At 43.6% G+C, this 25,357-nt stretch overlaps 1 protein-coding gene across 1 annotated transcript; it reads right to left on the reverse strand.

The window, feature by feature from the left end:
* Positions 1-567: 567 nt before the first annotated feature.
* On the reverse strand, positions 568-24,985 carry LOC126336180 (uncharacterized). The gene is made up of 3 exons (XM_049999685.1): positions 24,916-24,985; positions 4,327-5,190; positions 568-2,995 (listed from the first exon to the last, which is right to left on the reverse strand). Exons 2-3 carry the CDS (start codon positions 4,579-4,581, stop codon positions 2,600-2,602), a joined length of 651 nt encoding a protein of 216 aa, XP_049855642.1. The 5' UTR covers positions 4,582-5,190; positions 24,916-24,985; the 3' UTR covers positions 568-2,599.
* Between the last annotated feature and the right edge of the window lie 372 nt (positions 24,986-25,357).

The raw sequence follows: 25,357 nt of genomic DNA on the forward strand, positions 1-25,357 counted from the left end.
CTGTGTGTTGAAATGTCATGCTCAGTACCTGACTGTAACTTTTGTCTTATGCTGTATCTCAGAGATAGGTGTTACTAGCATCTGTCAGCTGCTATTGTCTGCTAACTGGATGACTGAAGGAATTTTACGACTTTTGAGAACAACAGCAACATATTGTGCATTAAACGGAGTCATCTTTTTTACTGCTAAAATCGGGAGACAATTACTCGTATATTACAGCCAGACTATCAAGTAAGTGCCTGGTTACTGTGTGACATTGCACTGTCCGTTTTTCGGGAGCCATTTACCTGTTGTCACCCACAGCAGACAAGAAGACGCACTGTAGCCACTGACGTGCAGTGAAGGCCCACAGCCACATCAGACGAGGAGACTATCACTCGACTTTGCCCGAGGCAGGATTCGAACCTGCGACCGTAGGTTTATAATAGCAGTCCAGATTAAGGGCTCCCCATTGTAAGTTTTTCAAAATGCATGAAGTTACTTGATTAATGAAACGTCTATACCAACTGCTATTAACGTTTATGTTGAGTTTTGTGCACATTGTCAGTTAAAAAGTGTAATATCGCATTGGGATTCCCCTACTTACTGTTTTTATTACTGAAGGTGAATCTACTATGAGTGACCTTATTCACAAACACAGTTACAACATTTGCTTACTAAGGAATGTGTGAATCTTATTGTAAGTCGATTTTAATTAAATTTGTGCTATGTAAGAAATATCTGATGAAATAACACTAGGCCCATGTCCATTTCTAGTTTAGTAATGCATTGCAATTGCCGTGATGATGAAATAATTCAGGTTTGGCAAGGTATTTACTGTTGATGAGTGTTAAAGTGTCATTTGTGGTTGTGAGAATATCTCACAATATCTGCTTTTATCCACTATAACATTTTTCTGCTTGTGATAGGGTTCATTGCACTTTCGTAAGAAAGGACTATAGGTGGTGTTTTCCCATCAAAACTATTTACTTTTTCTTTAAAATAAATGTTTCATATTTCTATGTCTAATTAGACTGGCGACCGTATTGCTTTTCATTTGAATAAATTTGATTAGTCAAAAACATTATCTAAATTGGATCTGACACTTTCTGTGTTTCTATACGTAACTTTAATTTCAAGTTCGATAAGCAAAAATCCTATAGGCATTTCGTGGTTAAATTTGTGAAAATCCTACCGGAGGGAGTATTCAAATACCAAACTTGGCTATTATCTATATACTGATACAGCAAAAAGGTGCAGCGATAGTGTCACAGGCTCTTTTCAAATAATGCAATGCGTCGAGTGCACTGACGAGTCAATTAAAAATTTAGCACTCGTGGTGTGGAGGGTGTAGCTTAGATCATGGATGGTACTCTGATGTTTTGGAGGTGTTTTTTGTTCCACGAAGGGACCCACTCATTCAGAAGACTGGTTACACGAAACAGATTGTTCACAGAGTGACCCAAAAGTCTGTTTCACGGAATACTGTAGGTACAGAGGTAAAACCTGACATACATCCTTGAAATGAAAAGAGGCTGTATTCAAATCAAAAACGAGTGCACAAACCGGCCAACATAAGGCGCTGGACGTCACTGAAGTAGCACGAAGGGGCGTTGGTACTCCGATATGTTACACAGCAGCAACATCAATAGCCCGGCTGATGAACACCTGCTGGAACGTACGACTGTTATTTAGAATGGCGCTTCATGAGCGAACGATCTCTTGCGCACGATGTTTGGTGAGAAACGCAAGCAGAGCCGCCACTTCCGTCATGCTTCGTCTCTCACGTCGCAAACCTCAATCCGTGTAGCTATTGGCTGTGGGCTTACCTGAAGTTGCAACTTTACCGCAGTCGTCCGACCTCATTACGGAACCTGAAAGACTAATATCCGACCGCAATTTCTCACCATGCCCTTCTGATATGCTGTACAGTTCTCTTCACGACATTCTCCCTTCGACTACAAATATTATTGAGGAACGACGGCTGACATATTGAGCATTTGCTGTAAAAAAACATCGTCTTTGCTAAAGATCAAATTTTACGCTAATTATTGCTTTTGTATTATAGGAAGCGCCATCTGTTGGCCATTTTGTACACTTCTTTTTATTTTCAATAAAACCGTATGTTATTTCAAGCACGTGTGTCAATTTTTATGTTTATTTGTAAATTATTCAGTGAAGTATTGAATTATCAAATGTTATCGGACTTCTGGGCCAATCTGTATTTCAACAATCTCGGTGTTGTCCTTTCTTTTTTTTTAAGATCAAAACAGTCATGTTCAAGGGATGCACAAATAAGTTCCATTTTCGCCTAACACTCTAGCACTTTATTGCACCTCGTATGGTGCAGTAAATCAGAGAATGCGTAGAAAATGTCTGCAACAGTGGATTGAAATTAACAATAATTTCCCCGCAGTTTGGTATCTCAATAGGATCTGACCATCAATGAGGTGTTTCAGCTGGGTACGAAATACCTGAAGATACTTGTAGAGTCTGTTCCTCTCAGAAATGAGCCCATTATGAGAGTCAGAAGTAGTGTTACATGGTATTAACGCGATGTATCCTGTGAGCGGGGTGAGAACTAATTTTTTGCACTGTGTGCTTAGATTATCGTCCCTGGTCACAGAAGACCTTTGCTCTCGTATATGGGCGCAATATACTTCAAGTAGGAAACACATTCGGGATTGCTGTAGGTGGCTGCTAGCGCCGCACTGGACTCGTCAGATTTCTTGAAGGCCTGGCCGACTTGCTCGGAGTGGCTCTCCGTGGCCAGGTGGAGTCCGCGCAACGCGCTGTTGAACAGCCCCAGCACCGCCGCCCGGTCCATGTCGGCCCTCAGCTGCCTCAGCGGGTAGGCGTCCGCCTGCTGGTGCATTCCCAGGGCTCGCAGAGTGCGCTGCAGCGCGCCGTGGTACTCCTCCACCAGGCTGTCAAAGTGCTGGCGGTGCAGCTGCTCGCTGGCGTTGGCGTTCAGGAAACACTGCACGTCGGCGGCCGGGCTGTGCACTTTGCTAAACTGGAACACACCAGCGGACGTAAATGTCTTCTGGAAACGCGCTCTCAGAAACAGTAACGCCTGTGACAACGTGACTACACATGGACCAACACTAGAACGTAATTTACGACGGCTGAAAAGTTTATGAAGAGGTTTTACGTGGCCACTACTAGTCACCATTTTTTGTTCACATCATCAGAAAGATACATCACAACATCGACACATCGAAAGCAATGTCTAAACACGCTTTGTTTATACCACCTACTTGCTTCTAATGCAAGGTGTTAGCGTTCGTTACTAAGTAGTAAACAGTGGTCAACCAGATCCGGTTAGCCACAACAGTGAATGAAACGGAACATTTCAAATAACAAATACACTGATGGAAAAAACCGCAATAGTATAAAGTAATTGAGATAGAATAATGAAATTTCGGGAGTTGAGGTAGTCAACACTACTGGACATTAAAACTGCGCCACACGCGAAATTTAACCGGCAGGAAGAATATGCTGTGATATGCAAATGATTAGCTTTTCAGAGCATTCGCACAAGGTTGGCGCCGGCGGCGACACCTAAAACGTGCTGACATAAGGAAAGTTTTCAACCGATTTCTCATACACAACAGCAGTTGACCGGCGTTGCCTAGTGAAACGTTGTTGTGATGCCTCGTGTAAGGAGGAGAAATGCGTACCGTCACGTTTCCAACTTTGATAACGGTCGGATTGTAGACTATCGCGATTGGGGTTTATCGTATCGCGACATTGCTGATCGCGTTGCTCGAGATCCAATGACTGTTTGCAGAATATGGAATCGGTGGGTTCAGGAGGGTAATACGCAACGCCGTGCCGCATCCCAACGTCCTCGTATCACTAGTAGTCGAGATGACAGCTTTTTGAACCATTTTTGTACAGCACGATGACAGCTTGTGGCATGTAAATATAACTACGTGAGAGTTAGTTTGCTTTAAACATAATGTCCCGTCGGCTTTTCTTTAAACCATTACGTTTCGTCGCCGCCATGCGATTACAATAGTCGCGTCTTGAGGCAGTGACAACAGTAACTACCACCATCTGAAGATGTCGAACAGCTGCATGACCAAATATTTTGGGATTTGCAGTGTGATCTGGAGGAAAACCCGAGAAGTATACTCGCAGTATCTGTTGAGCGTGTCTCAAACTCACTCTGACCACATTTACTATGTCTTTGATTAGTGACTGCTATTATGAAACCTACAACGTACGACACTGTTTGAATTTAGTTGAAGCACAATTAACGACTATTCGTGTGCAAAGCTTGAGATAGTGCGGTAAAGGAAGCAAAATAAATGCGAGGGAGAACTGCTCGTGATCACTCACCTGGAAATCCACAATCCTTACGTCAGCAACAGCGCCATCCACGTATTTGAACATGAAATTGTTTTTCCAACAGTCGACGTGTAGAATAACGGGTAGCAATACGTCCTTAGAAGTCCAAAATTTGTTCGTTCCCTCGACGACCCTCTCAGAAATGCGTGTAAATTTTTCGGCGTAGCCCTCGTACCCCGGACAGCGCTTCAAAGCGTTGGCCACGGCGCTGAACACTTTGTCACACATCTCCTTGAAGAGCTGCATCTGGCGCTCATCTGCAGACTTGCTCGGGTCGTATACCACCTTGTAGTGGGGATGGTCGTCGAGGACTTTGGCCGAGGCCGCGTGCAGACGCGCGTAGGCTCGCAGTGGTGGTAGTCCAGCTGGTGCCCCGCCTTGGCCAGCGTGAAGCCGGACTCCGACAGGTCCTCCATCACCAGGAACTGCGAGGGCCGCCCCCCGGGCAAGTAGCAGCGCGCGGCCAGGGGCCCGAACGCTGCCCCTTCCACTGCCCTGAGAGCGCCGTGAACCAGTGGCATAACCTCGGACAGCAGTAGGGCTTCCATCTCGAACACGTTGTTTTCCTCGACCAGCTCCTGCAACTGTCCTTGCTGATCGCGGCACTTCACTATGAGATGCGCCTTGGAGTGGTTGCCACTGTCTTCTTGTCTAATGGCAGCAACCACTCTGAACATGTGACTCATGAAGCCCGCCCCTTCCTTGTTGGCGTAGTCCACAGTAAATGATTCTACGGTCACTTTCTCACCATTACCGTCATTGTTAAGCGCAGTCTCTACAAATTCTCTATTTATCCATGACGGGGGAGGAGGCCTCGACTCTCTGATGTCACTCATACTTCCTTCTGATCAGCACCTGTAACATAAAGCGGTTTTATACTCCTTTCAGTTGAAGAATTGATATATCATGGTTTTTACTGTCGTTAGCATTCCCATTAATATAACATGTTGTTGTTGTTGTCTTCAGTCCTGAGACTGGTTTGATGCAGCTCTCCATGCTACTCTATCCTGTGCAAGCTTCTTTACCTCCCAGTACTTACTGCAACCTACATCCTTCTGAATCTGCTTAGTGTATTCATCTCTTGATCTCCTTCTACGATTTTTACCTACCACGCTCACTCTGATGCTAAATTGGTAATTCCTTGATGCCTCAGAAAATGTCCTACCAACCTGCCCCTTCTTCTAGTTAAGTTGTGCCACAAACTCCATTTCTCCCCAATTCTATTCAATACCTCCTCATTAGTTAAGTGATCTACCCATCTAATCTTCAGCATTCTTCTGTAGCACAATATTTCAAAAGCTTCTATTCTCTTCTTGTCCAAACTATTTATCGTCCATGTTGCACTTCCATACATGGCTACACTCCATACAAATACTTTCAGACACGACTTCCTGACACTTAAATCTATACTCGATGTTAACAAATTTCTCTTCTTCAGAAACGCTTTCCTTGCCGTTGCCAGTCTATATTTTACATCCTCTCTACTTCGACCATAATCAGTTATTTTGCTCACCAAATAGCAAAACTCCTTTACTACTTTGTTCATTTCCTAATCTAATTCCCTCAGCATCACCTGACTTAATTCGACTACATTCCATAACATTCAATATAACATAAAAAATGTGAGTCGTGCACGGGGTCTGAATCTACTCTTCAGTCTTTCACATTTCATCCTTACGGTACTCTCTCTCTTGGCAACGGCGTTCAGCAGACTCGGATCGTCCCCATCCAAGTGCTAGCCAAGTGTCACAACGCTTAACTTCGGTGATCTAAAGGGAATCGGTGCTACCACTGGGCAAGGGTGTTGGCGATAATTTGTTTACCTATGCAGAATAGAGAAATGTGCTGTGACTAAGTAGCAGTCTGCATTTTATTGGGCTAGCCTGTGTACGTGACTTTGTTTACTAATATTGTGAGCTCCAGTTAGGCACAGGGGCCAAAGCACTGGCAGGCGATTAGACGACATTACTGCTTTTTCTTCGTACATCCATAGTTGAAACGGAGGACAGTGGGACATCAGCTGGTATAAATTTATATTGAAAATGAAGAAATTCCTCCAGCTGTATTTAAGATGTCGGATTTATTTTGGCAACTAGTTTCAACGTTGAAACAACGTCATCTTCAGGCCCATAAACTTGTTGACGTCAACTGCGTGCGGCTGATGCTAGAAGTCAGTGGTGAGATACGGACGTGCTCCGTGTGGGGACAGCGTTTTGTTCCTTGAGAACTCAGCGTGGTACTTAGCTGACGCAACAGGGAGGCACTTGTGCGGATCCCGCTTTCTGTGGACCCGGAAACAGTTAGCTCCTAGCATACTGGCGGATTAATACTTGCAACTAACGAAACGGGGGAAGGCGTGAAGTGCTGCTCAAGGTTTTCAAATTTCTTGAACGCTCCAGTGCGAATTGGAAACAAGAGGAAAGTTAAAGATCAACGAACTTTATGAAGTTCCAGTAGTATTTCATTTAATCAGAAGGTGCTAAAATGGAACACTCGACAAGTGCTATTTTATCGGAAACTGACTTGGTGATATTGTGGGACTGTGGATATAAAGGTTAATTCTTATAATAAGGTACAAATAGCAATCAATTGTATTGGATAGCTGCTGTTTTACTTTATTCTAAGTATTAACGATTATTTGATTGCTCCTTGCTTTAGAGTATTTGATAGAAAACGATGTGGCTGATAGTCACGCACGTTCCGCATCTTATGCTACCTTATGCTTCGCTGTCATTGTGGTCTTTTGCCATTGTGTAATACGCCGGTGGCAGGTCATACACCATCGAAGTGGGCGAACGTCAGCTGTTGTGCCATCACTTGACTTTAAAGACGGCTGCGCTGTACAGCAACCTGCCATTTAAGTACATCAAAAACGTTCTTCTGCTTCGTGCCTGTGTTGTCTTTACAGTAGTATATAAATTGTTAACGGCTACATGGCCACGATTAGTATCGTTTCCTGTACGTGTTCAGATTTTTCGTAATATTTTGCGAGTTGTGAATTACATTGACTTACAGTCAAGGAAACCACTCACGTTCGTATGTATTAATGTGTAATGCAGATGTGAATTATAGAAAGGTACAAAAATTTACTCCGGTTTAGCAGTGCTAATAGAAGCGTGCCTGAGTAAGTTGACGCTAATTGTAGTTCAGTTTGACCCTCTCTGCTATGGTGCCATTCACAAGTGTAGCTGGGAAAGAGATTATTACGTTATGCATAGTTTATGGAGCCACTGTGCTTCTAACTAAATACAATTATTCTGATTTACCTTCCGCAACAAATCCTTCGGCAAATCAAGCATCCGATATTCACCAATGATACGTGTAATGGAGAAAGAGCATCGCACCAACATTTTGCAATAATCAGCAAGGCTTTAGATGTTAAAGCGTTCCAATTCTGTAGTAGGTGGAGTGATGGGCGATACACAGTACTACAGAAAGCGCATTCAGGAAAGGCTTTTAACTGGAGACTACCAGGCCACAAGCAAAAAGTAGGAATAGATGTCTTCCTCATTTGGCCCAAATGGATTCCCGCATGCAGCCAACAAGATGCCCCTTTATAAATAGTGGCAAGATACAAAAAAATCGAAGTATGCAACTTTGCACTGGTGATTTGCAGTCCTCAGGCAAAATAAGTACAAACAAAATGTACGAAATTTCATCAAGGTACCATCACAACCTGTTTTTAAAATTGCTAATATACTGGGGAGTAGTAATGAAAGTGCTAAACTCCTTTGTCCTGCCGTATTTAACTAGATTGCGAAATACAATTAGTGAGTCACCCCTTAGAAAATTCTTGATTGTCTCCCATTACAACGTAGGAATTTGAGACTCGGCTCAAAGATGCCTAAACCCTTGCTCTGAAACGCTGCAGAAGCGTGGAAACCTGGGACGTCACCATTGCACTCGGTGACACTTCAGTTAGCAAGGAATCGGCGCAAGCGGTAAAAAAGAAGACCGGAACTCAGAGGTCGATATAAGATGTGAGGTGGGTTAATGACGTCACGTCTCCACCACATTTCGCTACAATTGTGCCCATCGCCACCGTACGAGTCGCACTATTGGAACGTCGCCACACCCCCTCTTATCTACATTCCACCCCTTTGTTTGTGTCCTCTGTAATTGAGGTCAGAACCGCGATACCAAACACTGAAATCAAACGGTTTTCTCATGTGTGACCGAAGAAAACATTTCAAACACGCCCGCGCCCAGAATCGATTCGAAAAGGCCTTACTGGGTAGCAGTAGTATCAATGGGACCCGTGGTATGTCGTTGATGACGCTGAGAATGCCAACACGAAGCAACGTGACATCATCTCACAAGTCTACGACTATTATATCAACTTTACAAGAAGCAACTCGTTGATGAACACTCGTGCGAGGATTTTCTTAGGACGTTGAGCTGTCGCTTGTCACAACAGGATAACGCAAAGCTGGAATCTGTTTTCACAGAGGACGAAATCCGACTGGCGGTCCACAGTGCAAAGAAATGGAAATCACCAGGACCCGATGGTCTCAGCGCTGAGTTTTCCCAGCGATACTGGAACCTCCTCGGTCCGACACTCCTCGAGATAGCGAATGAACTCTGGCACCTGGAAGTCATACCCAAGGCATCATCCTGCCCTTACCGAAAAAGGGAACAGCAGGACTGTCGAAAACATGCGACCCATCACACTCCTGAATGCCGACTTCAAAATCATCACCAGATCGATTAAGCTAAGGCTGCAAACCGTTATATACAAGGTTTTAGGCAGTTACCAGTACAGTGCAGTGCAAGGTCGAAGTGCAATCTCAGCTGCCTGCGATTTGAGGGACATCATCTGTTCATATGCTGAAACTAAAGGACAGGGCGCTCTAATCTTTCTAGATTTTGAGAAGGCTTATGACCGTGTTCGTCATGATTTCCTCTTTCAAAGGATGAAGAAACTAGTATTTGGACCTCATCTCATAGAATTAATTCGCAAACTTACTAAAAACGCCTCTTCACGGTTCTCATTAATGGCCATTTTACAAAAGAAGTTTCCATTGAGCAATTCATCCGCCAAGGATGTCTTTTGTCAATGATTTTGTACGCCATTGCAGTAGAGCTGCTACTGAACAACTTAGCGCATAGCGGGATCGGGCTTAGCGTCGAGTCAGCCCTATACCATGCATTGCGTATGCTGACGATATATGGGTAACTGTGTCATCATCGCAACAACTTCCATCAGCAGCAACTCTTCTACAAACATTCACGTTTCTTTCAGGAGCAATACTCAATAGCACTGAAACCACATTTTTGCAGATAGGTGGCGGTGTCGGAGACATATCCCATGTTACCTGGTGCAAGGTAAAGGATTCTCACACAACCCTCGGTGTTACCTTTGAGGCCAAACCAGACAAATTCCTGACGAAGAACTGGTCACACATGCTTAATAAATTACGTGCTGCTTTGATGCTTCACTGCGACCGTGACTTGAACATACTACAGAAAGTTAAGACCATCGAGATCGCCATTACGAGCAAGATGAATTATTTGGCGCAAATTCTTCCAATCTCCGACCACCTAGCCAAGAGTATACAACAAGCGTTATGTTGGTTTATTTTTAGGGGGCATATTTTCAAAGTTCAATTCGATACCTTAACCTTACCTTCGTCCAAAGGTGGCCTTACCCTCATTAAAGTACACAAAAAATGTGTTACCCTGCTCCTAAATCGCACCAGGAAGGAGTTTCGTACCCGGAGGACCAGTCTCATCAGAAACCTCATTCAGCGGTGGAAGCCTCATAGCTTTGACCCACCCGTTAATATCGCCGCCATTCCACTTTCCTACCGACATGTGCGACTGTACTACATGGAAATGAGCTACATTCGACACAACATCGTCGATACCGGAAGCCTGACGAACATGAAGCTTTATGACCTTCTCATGACACCAAACCACAGGAATCGTCTCGAAGAAAAACATCCACATACACATTGGAGTATAATATGGCGGAATGTGCACAAGACATGTTACCATCACGCGTCATAGCCGACTGGTATCTCACAGTCAACGATAAAGTAGCAACGAATGAAAAGCTACGTAAAATAGGCCTTCATCCAACGCCCAACTGTGACGCATGCGGAAGAGTCGATACCCTCCTTCATAGGTTCACGTGCGGACATGCAGAAGAAATTACAACATTTCTTCGTCAACGATTGTCAGTGATAGACCGTACGACGCCCAGTGGTGTAGACCTTTTAGAGATCATTCAGCCACAGAAACTGAGGTATCCACGAGCAAAAAACAACGCTACAACGTGGATCATGGGCCACACAGCATCGTTTATTATGCAGAATAGGCATGCTACTTTCCTAGACTATTATTCTTACATAGAAATTGAACACTTTAAAATAAACCAACATTGTGACTACAGGAGGATATTTGGAAATATGCTGAAAATCATAATTAACGGTTAAATGCTTCAAATACAATATTTGGATAGTAGAGGTTGCCAGTTGCCTGTATGTATGAATCCTATTTGCTTCCTGGGACTTTAGCTCTTGCCGGCATTTTAAGATACTATTCAGATGCTCACCAATGCAGAAGGCATTTTTTTCTTTCCCATTTTCCTCTCAACATTTTCCTTCTCTCGCAGAGCAGCGGAGCAGCTTTCCTTCGACAATGAAGTGATAGACTTTTGTGCACCTCAAGAAGACATTTCCTTTCTTTTCTTATATTGCGCAACGGCAGTCTAGAACTGATATATACTATGTTCATTCTATTCTCATTTACAAATCGGAGCACATGTTTATTTTCCCTTCCTAAAAAAATAAAATATAAATTAAAAAAATAAAGAAAATAAAAGAAATAAAATTAAAAAGGCGCCAATTTAAGGCCCCACACACAAAAAAGATGGTAGAGCACTTGGGAAAAAAAATAAAAAAATAAAAAATAAAAAAAGATGTATAGAGCATCTGCTATGTAAGCAGGAGATCCCAGGTTCAAGTCCCTGTCGGGGTAAAAAAAAAAGTGGTCTAGGGGTAACGTCATTGATTCATAATCAAAAACGTTTTCGGTCCTGGGTTCGATCCCGCCACTGTCTAAATTTTGATAAATAATCAGCATTGGCGGCCGAAGACTTCCGGCATCAGAAGTCAGCCTCATTCTGCTAACGGCCTTGTCAAACAGGGCGGAGGAGCGGATAGAGGTTCAGGGCACTCTCTTGTCCTAGGGGTGGGAAATTGCCTCCAAAGGCGGAAGAATCAGCAATGATCAACGACATGAGGATGCAGAAGGCAATGGAAGCCACTGCATTAAAGACACATAACGTGTATCCACAGGACATGTGGCCTGTAATTGAAGAAGTGTCATGATGATCTCTCCATTGGCAAAAGATTCCGGAATAGTCCCCCATTCGGATCTCCGAGAGGGGACTGCCAACAGGGAGGTTACCATGAGAAAAAGATTGAATAATCAACGAAAGGATAATGTTCTACGAGTCGGGGCGTGGAATGTCAGAAGCTTGAACGTGGTAGGGAAACTAGAAACTCTGAAAAGGGAAATGCAAAGGCTCAATCTAGATATAGTAGGGGTCAGTGAAGTGAAGTGGAAGGAAGACAAGGATTTCTGGTCAGATGAGTATCGGGTAATATCAACAGCAGCAGAAAATGGTATAACAGGTGTAGGATTCTTTATGAATACGAAGGTAGGGCAGAGGGTGTGATACTGTGAACAGTTCAGTGACCGAGTTCTTCTAATCAGAATCAGCAGCAGACCAACACCGTCAACGATAGTTCAGGTATACATGCCGACGTCGCAAGCTGAAGATGAACAGATAGAGAAAGTGTATGAGGATATTGAAAGGGTGATGCAGTATGTAAAGGGGGACGGAAATGTAATAGTCATGGGCGACTGGAATGCAGTTGTAGGGGAAGGAGTAGAAGAAAAGGTTACAGGAGAATATGGGCTTGGGACAAGGAATGAAAGAGGAGAAAGACTAATTGAGTTCTGTAACAAGTTTCAGCTAGTAATAGCGAATACCCTGTTCAAGAATCACAAGAGGAGAAGGTATACTTGGAAAAGGCCGGGATATACGGGAAGATTTCAATTACATTACATCATGGTCAGACAGAGATTCCGAAATCAGATACTGGATTGTAAGACGTACCCAGGAGCAGATATAGACTCAGATCACAATATAGTAGTGATGAAGAGTAGGCTGAAATTCAAGACATTAGTCAGGAAGAATCAATACGCAAAGAAGTGGGATACGGAAGTTCTAAGGAATGACGAGATACGTTTGAAGTTCTCTAACGCTATAGATACAGCAATAAGGAATAGCGCAGTAGGCAGCACAGTTGAAGAGGAATGGACATCTCTAAAAAGGGCCATCACAGAAGTCGGGAAGGAAGACATAGGTACAAAGAAGGTAACTGCGAAGAAACCACGGGTAACAGAAGAAATACTTCAGTTGAGTGTTGAAAGGAGGACGTTTAAACATGTTCCGGGAAAATCAGGAATTCAGAAATACAGGTCGCTGAGGAATGAAATAAATAGGAAGTGCAGGGAAGCTAAGACGAAATGGCTGCAGGAAAAATGTGAAGACATCGAAAAAGATATGATTGTCGGAAGGACAGACTCAGCATACAGGAAAGTCAAAACAACCTTTGGTGACATTAAAAGCAACGGTGGTAACATTAAGAGTGCAACGGGAATTCCACTGTTAAATGCAGAGGAGAGAGCAGATAGGTGGAAAGAATACATTGAAAGCCTCTATGAGGGTGAAGATTTGTCTGATGTGATAGAAGAAGAAACAGGAGTCGATTTAGAACAGATAGGGGATCCAGTATTAGAATCGGAATTTAAAAGAGCTTTGGAGGACTTACGGTCAAATAAGGCAGAAGGGATAGATAACATTCCATCAGAATTTCTAAAATCATTAGGGGATGTGGCAACAAAACGTTGGTGTGTAGAATATATGAGTCTGGCGACATACCATCTGACTTTCGGAAAAGCATCATCCACACAATTCCGAAGACGGCAAGAGCTGACAAGTGCGAGAATTATCGCACAATCAGCTCAACAGTTCATGCATCGAAGCTGCTTACAAGAATAATAAACAGAAGAATGGAAAAGAAAATTGAGAATGCACTGGGTGACGATCAGTTTGGCTTTAGGAAAAGTAAAGGTACGAGAGAGGCAATTCTGACGTTACGGCTAATAATGGAAGCAAGGCTAAAGAAAAATCAAGACACGTTCATAGGATTTGTCGACCTGGAAAAAGCGTTCGACAATATAAAATGGTGCAAGCTGTTCGAGATACTGAAAAAGGTAGGGGTAAGCTATATTGAGAGACGGGTCATATACAATATGTACAACAACCAAGATGGAATAATAAGAGTGGACGATCAAGAACGAAGTGCTCGTATTAAGAAGGGTGTAAGACAAGGATGTAGCCTTTCGCCCCTACTCTTCAATCTGTACATCGAGGAAGCGATGATGGAAATAAAGGAAAGGTTCAGGAGTGGAATTAAAATACAAGGTGAAAGAATATCAATGATACGATTCGCTGATGACATTGCTATCCTGAGTGAAAGTGAAGTAGAATTAAATGATCTGCTGAACGGAATGAACAGTCTAATGAGTACACAGTATGGTTTGAGAGTAAATCGGAGAAAGACGAAGGTAATGAGAAGTAGTAGAAATGAGAACAGCGAGAAACTTAACATCAGGATTGATGGTCACGAAGTCAATGAAGTTAAGGAATTCTGCTACCTAGGCAGTAAAATAACCAATGACGGACGAAGCAAGGAGGAGTTCAAAAGCAGACTCGCTATGGCAATAAAGGCATTTCTGGCCAAGAGAAGTCTACTAATATGAAATACCGGCCTTAATTTGAGGAAGAAATTTCTGAGGATGTACGTCTGGAGTACAGCATTGTATGGTAGTGAAACATGGACTGTGGGAAAACCAGAACAGAAGAGAATCGGAGCATTTGAGATGTGGTGCTATAGACGAATGTTGAAATTTAGGTGGACTGATAAGGTAAGGAATGAGGAGGTTCTATGCAGAATCGGAGAGGAAAGGAATATGAGGAAAACACTGATAAGGAGAAGGGACAGGATGATAGGACATCTGCTAAGATATGAGGGAATGACTTCCACGGTATTAGAGGGAGCTGTAGAGGGCAAAAACTGTAGACGAAGACAGAGATTGGAGTACGTCAAGCAAATAATTGAGCACGTAGGTTGCAAGTGATACTCTGAGATGAAGAGGTTAGCACAGGAAAGGAATTCGTGGCGGGCCGCATCAAACCAGTCAGTAGACTGATGACAAAAAAAATGTATCAATGATACCACCCTTTGCTTGGGGCGTTGATTACCACACATTTCGAGGTCGAAAACGACAGTTCGCAGTTGGATGAGCAACTGGACCATATTATTGGAAAATTTCAACGCTGGTGACATCCCCGAACGATTCAAACCTGCTTTGAGTACTTCGTGAGCCAGAAACGAAAATCAACATGATGGCATACCTTTGGAGTGCAGTGCAACTGTCATTTATTGGTCTAGTGTACGTGGTGCGGCCATTAGAGGCATTTCGAAACCATTAGACGAAATTTTAAAGTCATTCAAAGAAGCAAAGGGTAATTATATTTCTTCAGCCCTCCTGTTTCGTGCCTCCCATGGCGTGATCACAAAGAGTTGTGCTCTTGACACATGCATGAATGAAACGGCAAATGGTCTCTCTAAGTCTCCGAATTTAGAAGCACCTAGGGTGACACTTTTTCGCCTTTGTTGAACACTTCAATAATGTGCCTGTAGGGACATAACTTGTTTACTGAGTCCTAGGCGCTCGCAGTCAGGCAATCCCTTAACAGCCGTTCTATTCCACATACCTACTAGCAGTGCTAGAGCAGCAGTGTAGCCTGCCTGCAGATGCTCAAAGAGACATACACACAAGCACTGCAGCTTTATCATTAGGATAACTACTTATATGTAATATATCTGTTAATACGTTCATGAGAAAGGAGAGTGAGAAATGCACACTCAGACGCTGCAATACGTAAAACGAAATCACATTCTAGAATAGTGTAGCAATTTCCTATTGACGAAAATTGTTCAGCTCATTTTGTTGTTTCATTTGCCTACTAACTTGAAGGGCCTACGCGAGCACGTAGAAGTGCCGCAAGGTGTGGCAATGACTCGACTAATGTCTGAAGTAGTACTGGAGAGAACTGATACTATGAATCCTATAGGGCTGTCCATAAACCCGTAAGAGAGGGTAGAGATCGCACTGAACAGCACGTTGCAAGGCATCCCAGATATTCTCAATAATGTTCATGTCTGGGGAGTTTGGTGGCCAGCGGAAGTGTTTAAGCTCAGGATAATGTTCCTGGAGCCACTGTGTGTAAAATATGGACGTATGGGGTGTCGCATTATCCTGCAGGAATTGCCAAAGTCCGTCGGAAAGCACAATGGACAGGAATGGATGCAAGCGATCAGACATGATGCTTACGTATATGTCACCTGTCAGAGTCGTTTCTAGATGTATCAGGGGTTCCAACCGCACACGCCCCACACCGCTACAGAGCCTCCACCAGCTTGAACAGCCCGCTGCTGACATGCAGGGTATATGGAGTCATGACGTTATCTCCATACCCGTACACGTCCATCCACTCCATACAATTTGAAACGAGGCTTGTCCGACCAGGTAACGTGTTTACAGTCATCAACAGTCCAATGTCGGTGTTAACGTGGCCAGGCGAGGCGTAAAGCTTTGTGCCGTGTAGTTATCAAGGGTACACTGGTCGGTCTTCTGCTTAGAAAGCCCATGTCGATGATGTTTCGTTGAGTGTTTTCCACGCTGACACTCGTTGATTGCCCAGCATTGAAATCTGCAGCAGTTTGCGAAAGGGTTGCACTTTTGTCACGTTGAACGGTTCTCTTCAGTCGCCGTTGGTCCTGTTCTTGTAGCATCTTTTTCGGCCGCAGCAATGTCAGAGATTTGATGTTTTACCGGATTTCTGAACACAGTACACTCGTGAAATGGTCCCATAGGAAAGTCACCACTTCATCGCTACCTCGGAAATGCCTTGTCCCATCGCCCGTGTGCCTACTGCAAGGCCACGTCCAGACTCACTTAAGGGGGGTAGAACGTCAAACGGGCCGACCTGGAGCAGGAGAGGCACAACAGGACATTTTAATTTCCACTGTCTATGCTTTTACAAATAAATTCATAAAACTTTGTCAACACGACCAGGAAGGATTCAGGATTCAAACTGATAACAACGTAAGTTCCAAAGTATAACAAAATACATTTTTTTACATGTGAAATATCATTTTTTCACTTACTATTGGCTGCATTTGTTGCTACAGGTACACTTTTCTTCACAAGTAAGAGAGATTCTTCGATGAATTTTGCACAGCATACAAACCACACTTACAGGTGTATGAAACTCTAGAATTTATTTCATTAATGAAAAAATGAATGAGCTGTTACATTTTAAACTTCATGTTTTTAAAAAACTCAAATTTTAGCACAGTTTTTAATAGGTTTGGAAAATTCTAGAGTTTCATACATCTGTAAGTATGGTTTGTATGCTGTGTTAAATTCATCGAAGAATGTCCCTTACTTATGAAGAAAAGTGTACCTATAGCAATGAATGTAACCAATATATATATATATATATATATATATATATATATATATATATATATATATATATATATTTGAGCTTCCACTGCTATGAGCGTGAATCCTGAACTCTCTTGGTCATGCTGACAAAGTTTTATGAATTTATTTGTAAAAGTATAGACAGTGGAAATTAAAATGTCCTGTGGTGCCTCTCTGCTCCAAGTCGGCCAGTTTGACGTCCTACCGCCCTTAAATCTTGATGACCTGCCATTGTAGCAGCAGTAACCAATCTAGCAACTGCGCGAGACACTTGTTTTCTTATATGGGTGTTGCCGGCCGCAGCGTCGTATTCTGCCTGTTTACATATCTCTGTATTTGAATATGTATGGCGATACCAGTTTATTTGGCCCTTTAGTGTACATAACTTAGATCGAGTTGCACTTTAATACATCATTTACATACTATCATTCCTATTGTATTAGATTGTTACTTTTTCCAGAAATTAAAAGCGCATCCATAGGTATTTCCATGAGGCTACTGTGGTAAAGTTACTTTTCGTACCATGTCCAGAAACGACCGATGAAGTGGCAGTAATGGTGACGGGGAGAGTGGTTGCTACCACTGTAAGGAATCGCTCTGAGTATTTTTCTGTGGGTAGTCGATGGGGGCAGTTAACCTGTGACAGGCTCTGTCTCCATCAAGTCGCTGAGAGCACTTTTTGCAGCCTGCCTGACAAATAGGCCGGATGACTTTAAATGTTTTACTGGCGGTTACGAACGGGACTCCTCAACGACTGTTGTGGTGTGGTCCTCCGTAGCGTGTGCTTGTTAACGGATCCGTGCTTACTGCTGCTCACTGGCGACGAAGGCTTGAATCTGCAATCCAGTGCCACTACTGTACATTCGCTGAGTGGCGACAGTTGACCTTTTCTGATGAGAGAAAGGCCTTTGGCCTATAGGGCGTGAAATGTCAGAAAGCAAACACCCTGAAACAACCGTCGGGAGGACCCTGGTCGGAGAAGGGAGCATTAAGTTCTGGGGAGTATTTTCGTTGCATTTCCTGCGTGATCTGTTTTTATTTTTATTTTCCAGGAAGGCACAGTGGATCAACACAAGTACGCACTTATCATTGGGGACCATGTCCACCCCTGCATGCAGTTTGTTTCTCCTCGGAAAGATGGCATCTACCTTGAGGACAATGCAACACCCCATGCTGCTCGCGATGTTCACGCATGGTTCGATGAGCACCAGGATGAGTTTACAGTGCTTCCCCGGCCACCAAACTCCCCACCTCGGAGTTTTCTCACCATGGATCCTAAACTGAGAAACCTAGCGCAGGAGTTGGTACTGGAGTTGGCATAGCTAGAAATCGGTGGTGGTATCTTGAGGTACCTCATTGACTCCCTTTCTGCACGCATCGTGGTGGTCTGGACTGATAAGTGGTCACATTTACGTGACTGTTCAGTGCAGAAGATATGCCTCTTAGCGGTCGCTCGCGATCGACACTAGTCAATGGGCGCAGCCTATAAATCTAGGCTTGTAGGTACCCTGAACAGAATGCAGCGGAACTGAGGACTGGTGTTTCTCAGGCGATTGAGAGGGACTTCGTCCATGCAGATAGCTTGCGATGGTCTCCATACGATCAATTTGGCCTTAAGCGTCCATTACGAGTAACAGCACGCAACCCCAGCACCATCGTGCGCGGAAGACATTACCAAGGCCACTCCTGTAAATAACCTGGATCAATGAGTTCTCTCTGCCAAGTGCTGGATGTGTCTGATACCTGGCGATCGTCGTAGAAAAGTGTGGAGGCAACCAGGTATCAATGCATGCAGTCCCATGGGTTCTGAACTTTCTGCACCAACCTCATGTTCGGAAGTGAGACGCACTTCATTGCTGTCGAGGTTAATTTGAAGTCCTCGAGAGAACTCTGCAATTTATTGACTAAGGCAACATTTCGGCAATGAGTTCGTCTTTCAATACGATAACGCATGTACACAACGCGACCACCACGCTAGTGCCATCCTACAGGAGACAGGAATTAACAGAATGATATGGTCTGGGATATCTGCTAACATGAACCCGATCATGAATGGTTGGGATCAGTTGAAACTTGCAGTATGGCTCGTGGAGGCGCTCCTCAGACACTGGATGAGCTCAGGAGTGCTCCCATCGTGGCGCAGGCTCGAGTAGCAGCTTATGCGCGACACTGTGGACGGCATGCCAAGAAAGATGCTTGAGTGTTACAGTGCGCAGCGCGAGACAACATGGTACTAAATCTTCTTCTTTTTCGTGGCCCTATCCAATGCCTCACGGGTTTGGTATGTTAATCTGGATGGTTCGGTTATGTTAATAGTAGAGGGTGGCTGCAAGCCCGTCATGTCGTCACCCCTTCCCAAAACAAAAGTCGCAGGCGAGGCATCACGTCGTCATTCTGAAGATTGCCGGTTTTGTGCTCTGCATGACTATGGACGCCCGTGTGTTGAGGCTCCGAAGAGAACAACACTGATTGACAGTACGGTTACTGCAGTGGTGGAACTGAAATCCGGCCTGAGTTTTGTCATATCATAATAGGCAACGCTGCCGATATCAATTGTTTTGCTTGGAATTAATGACGAACAACAAATTATTGTCAAAACAGCTAGTCACGCTGGTCTCAAGTTCGACTGAACTGTCGTTCTTTCCAGAACTAACGATGTCAGATCGCATTCATCTATTTACTGAGCCGTGTGTGGTTCGCCCTCGTGCCATCTCTTATTTTACATCCTGTTTTTTTTTTTTTCGTGTTCACACCTCCTTATGTTAGTTTTAATTTCTGTTGTCATTGGGTTGCTGCTCTGTCTGCCTGTCAGCGGCAGCAGCAGCGCCTATCGAAATAGCTTCACGTGTTATCTCTGCTGCACTGCTATTACTTTCCGGTTGTCGTCTGTCGTGGAGTCAGTTGGAATGTGCCAGGTGGGCAGTTCGGACCTGCCAGTCGCGGCACTAGTTTAGTTGGGTTGGAGCAGCAGTGGGGCCTGGATGTACATGGCTCGCCCGACCGTCGCTGTTACACATCACTTGAGCTTGGGACGGTCTTCGTGGATCGTTGGTCGGTCGTCCTACTGGACGACGTGAATTGGCTCGCCGATCGTTTAAGGGGTCTATCGACTCCCGATTTCCTTTCGTGATTACACAGCCACAGTGTCGTTCAAGTCTTTGAGCAAGTGTTTATCAAACTGTGTGTGTAGTTGGTGTCATTTCCACTGACAACTTGTTTTAAATGTTGTCGGCGTACTGGCAGTGAGTCGGACGGTTGGAGCATGTCAGCAAGCAAGTCACAGCGCGGCGCAGCCGGTCGGCCCCGCTGGCGGTCTCTATGCAGTGTTGGAGCGTGTGGAGGCTGTTCCGAGTGCTACGAGGTTCGTGCCTCACCGACCCAGGACATGAAAGTTGAGTGGTGATTTAATTACCGAAGCCCCACCGGTTCACGTTGTCCCCTTGGTTGGTGGTTGGCTGTTGGAGGTATTCCTAGGAGCAACAGCGAGTGTTCGAGTAGGTGAAGATTTAGCTGCCATGTGGTGGTTCAAATATGGCTCTGAGCACTATGGGACTCAACTGCTGTGGTCATCAGTCCCCTAGAACTTAGAACTACTTAAACCTAACTAACCTAAGGACATCACACACATCCATGCCCAAGGCAGGATTCGAACCTGCGACCGTAGCAATCGCACGGTTCCGGACTGCGCTCCTAGAACCGCGAGACCACCGCGGCCGGCCCATGTGGTGGAATTAACTATATTTGTCCGTTTGACATTCAAGTGCACCAGCGGAATTTTCTGCCTTGTGGCCGTTAGTGTTACAATTACCTGCCCTGGTCACTGACGTAAATTCAGACAGTGTCCTTTCCTTATCTGTTGTCGCTGTCCAACATGGTGTGTAGATTTTAACACCTTAATGTATGTTTGGGAGTGGGCGGCAATGTCTGTAACATTTTGGCCTTGGAATTTTCGTATACTGGTCTGTGGTTAGCAAGTCGTCTTGTCGGTGGGTCCCTAACTGTCTCTTTGTTGTGTTGCCGGCGGATCGAGTATAGTTGAGCCGACTTCTTCTCTCGCCTAAGCGAACGTTAAGATCTCAAGGGCAGACCGAGCCCCCTGGAAACTTCTGAGCCCGTTGCCTATACTGCCTTTCTTGTAGGCGTTTAATTGTACATTTTAATGGCTCATACCCGATAGTTATAATTTGTATTCTTGTAAATGTGTTTTTAAAATTAGAGGCCTTCAGCCGTTTTAAAAGTAAGTATTTCTAAATTGGGCAAGTCTTACGTTGTCTGAAGATAAAGTTTGGGCCTTCTGCGTGTTGAAAATTTATTGTATTGTTATAAAGCACCGGTCTTCAGCTGCTTTAAGTTTTAGGGATTCTACTTATCAAGTTTTACCTTTTGGAAGATAAAGCTGTGGGCTTCCGCCTGTTGAAAATTTATTGTAGTGTATTGTTTTTAAAAGCTTCGGCCTTCAGCCGCTTTAAGTTTTAAGGATCCTACTTATCAAGTATTATATTCTTTCAAGATAAAGGTGTGGGCCTTCTGCCTGTTAAAAATGTATTGTAGTCGTATTGTTCTTAAAATGATGGGCCTTCAGCCGCTTTAAAATTTTGGATTCTAACTTATCAAGTCTTACATCACTTGGGCTTAAATACTATTTAAGGTTAAAGCCTAGAGCCTTCGGTCTAAAAAAATAAATATTTATAGCAGTTGTATTTAATACATGAGCCTTCAGCCGTTTTAGAATTAAAGACGTTTCCTGTCGGTAGTCAAGCTGAGAAGTTGCGCTGTAATGTTTGGACGACTAAATAAAGTGTTATGTTTGGGGTGTAACTTACAGCCGCTCATACTGGCTCTCTTCCAGGATTCCTACTACTTGTAGTGTCCTGCGGGTTCAGCAGGGCGGGGCGTCTCACATACATGAATAACCTGGTGTGAAGGTACGGGGTGCCAGCAGATACAAAAAGGGTTATCACCCTTGGATCGCATAGCCCCTAATTTTTACAACAGCTGTTTCGTTTGTGACTTGCTAAGGGATCGCATATTGCCCGTGCTGTTCCGATCTGTCTCAATAGAGAGGTACACAATATTGCCATGAGCCATGTGGGAACTGGAAAGGTATGGTCTTCGGTTGCCGCGTCAGCCACCACCACTGACCAACTGCAGTTGAAGCAGCATGATATGACGTATCTTCATCAGTGCTCTATTCGATTCAATATTTAGCCGGATTATTGCCAGTCTACTAAATTTCGCTGCCTGTGAACCCTCAAAAGTAGTACAACTTAAATCATTTATTCTTTCTACTATACTGAATACGCATAATAAGCAAATTTTCATTATTTTCTGTCTCCCGTAATGTAGCAATGTTAACATCGAATAATATGATTCCCAGTGACAAATGCTCCGATAGGAGCTTCTGTCAAAAAGATTCTCACTGACACGTACGATATCGCTGCCACATTCTACCTTCTCCAGCAACTTTAAAAATTTTCGCAAACGTTTTGGCATGCGAACATACTCACGCTCATTTTAACATGCAACTTACCTCTCACTCCCACAATTTCCTCTAAATGTAACTGTCTCACAACTACCAGCCCATCGCTCTAAGTCGCTCATTCCAACCATGCACTCAGTCAGCCCAACTCATTGTCGCTGTCTCCTTTGTACAGTCCTGCTGGTACCTACAAAAGCAAAACGAGGATAATGGAATGCGGTCGAATGAAGTCGGATGATGCTGAGGGAATTAGGTTAGGAAATGAGACACTTGAAGCAGTAAAGGAGTTTTGCTATTTCGGGAGCAAAATAACTGATGATGGTCGAAGTAGTGAAGATATAAAATGTTGACTGGCAATGGCAAGTAAAGCGTTGCTGAAGAAGAGAAATTTGTTAACATCGAGTATAGATTTAAGTGTCGGAAGTCGTTTCTGAAAGTATTTGTATGGAGTGGTGCCATGTATGGAAGTGAAACATGGACGATAAATAGTTTGGACAAGAAGAGAATAGAAGCTTCCGAAATGTGGTGCTACAGAAGAATGCTGAAGATTAGACTGGTAGACCACATAACTAATGATGAAGTTCTGAATAGAATTGGGGAGAAGAGGAGTATGTGGGACAACTTGACAAAAAGAAAGGACCGGTTAGTAGGACATGTTCTGAGGCATCAAGGGATCACAGATTTAGCATTACAGGGCAGCGTGGAGGGTAAAAATCGTAGAGGGAGATCAAGAGATGAATACACTAAGCAGATTCAGAAGGATGTAGGTTGCATTAAGTTGTGGGAGAAGAAGAAGCTTGCACAGGATAGGGTAGCATGGAGAGCTGCACCAAACCAGTCTCAGGACTGAAGACCACAACAACAACAACTGGTACCTTCTCATTTCATTACCACTGTCTCTTTCCTGGTGCCTCTTACTCCTAATATTTCATTCATTCCTTCCCACTGCTGCTCTCTCTTCTCAGTGTCACTATTTATCTCTTCCTCGTTTTCATTGTCATAGACTCAGTCGCTCATTATCACTGGCTCTCACACTCTTCCACTTTCTCCTCCTCTTTACTCCTCTCCCATTGGCACTGTCTCCTTCACTTTTTTCCTAGCATTGTTCTCTGACTTTCAGCTATATTTCCCTGTGACAATCTCTTTTTCTCAAAGTGCCCTTGTCTCCTTTGATCTTCCTATACCGTTGTCGTGCCAAAATGAATGGTAAATTTTAAAGGTTACTGGGGAAAGTATAATGAGGCAGATGGTACCAAACCTTTCAGTCAGAATCGTTTAAATAGGAGCATATTCGTCTTTTTGTGCTCCGATAGGAGAATTCTTCCGCTGCTTCCCTTCTTTACCCTATTATAGCAGGGCATATCACTTACATGAGAAGAAACTTATGGGTCATCAAAATTTGATATTTCTTTTTGTATGTCAAACTGAAATAACGCAAAATTAATTTTACACCTTTAACCAGATTTTGTGTGCACAAAAATTTTGAATGTACTTTAAAACAATAACATGCGGTTCCAGAACCCTTCCGAAGGTAACGAAAACACTTTACAGCATACTTCTACTTGCTACGTCACCACACAAATTACGTTGTTTGCCTCTTACCGGATTTTACATGCGTATTTTCCGTGTACAAGTTGGTATCTTTGAACGTCTGTACCTCGGAAACCGATAAAGATATCAAGTAAAAATTTTAACGTTGTTCGAGATCGGGATCTCGGGAACATATCGTAAAAATTTAAGCCATTTGCTAGGTATAGCCGTCTTGGAATCCTGGGCTCGGTTTTGGTACCTAAAAACCATGGTTTTGAGTGTTTCTAGATAACGGATAATGGGTTTTGAAACTGGAAAGTTGGCACTTCTAGATAAATACCTAGACACTATAAGGTTAAAATTTGAGGAATTTGCTGCTGTTAGATACATGAGGTGTTCGCTACCGACAGCGAAAAAATTGTCGGGAAACGTTTTTTTCCGTTTTCTCAGGAACTGCCCACGAACTAAATAGCACCTCCATAAGCTTCTAAGTGGCTGCATAGACCACATATAATGCAAAAAGAACCACCTGATTTGCAGTTGCAGTAAGCTGGTCCTTCTGTTGGGTATACGAATGATCCCTAGCCAAAAGTCTAACCCTGTCACTTGACCCAACATTTCTGTCACCAACAGAACTGGAAGTTTGAAACCCGCTAAAATCCCGTTCTTGTGCGTGTTATTTTGGAATATATTGGTAGCGGATGCTGTACTATGCCTACCGATTAAGCTACACACATTCGTAAATAACGATAATCATCGCAGTAGGTAGTCGTTGGTTGACGGGTAGGCATATTATATGCAGAACATTTTCTGCTATCATAAAAAAGTGTGTATTCTGTACTTGAGTATGCTTTAAGCAATAGTTTCGTAGCTATGGAAAAGAAACGGAAATATTCATAATTTTTAAGAATCTGAAAGTGATATTCTGGACTTACATTAATAATAGAAATATACTGCACACATGTGGAGCAGACGCACGGCAGGCACAGCAACACATATGACTGTGTTGGAATGCAGGCTGTCTTCTCTTCGAAGCTTTGTTTGCTCTGTCCCCTACGTCACACTCTTATCGCCGCCACTCCACCTGAGGCAATAACAATCTGCAGCTGAAAGCTGCTATCACAATCTCTATATGATACTCCGTCGCGATCAGTGAATAAGCTTTCTTTAGTGATGATGTGAGAAAGCACGGTTATTATCAAATTAATGAGCATCTGATCGAAATGATTTCCGTTCGAACATAAGGCAGAAAACTGTTTCTCATCACTAAGAACAGTTTTGACATGGCCAATGGCAAGTGCCTTCAAACTGCACAAAAAGATGTTGAACACCTTCCACGTCCGAGAATAGTTTCAGTAAGTTTCTCAGTCATTATTT

The sequence above is a fragment of the Schistocerca gregaria genome, chromosome 2, assembly GCF_023897955.1.
Source record: "Schistocerca gregaria isolate iqSchGreg1 chromosome 2, iqSchGreg1.2, whole genome shotgun sequence".
Classification (NCBI taxonomy): Eukaryota; Metazoa; Arthropoda; class Insecta; order Orthoptera; family Acrididae; genus Schistocerca; species Schistocerca gregaria.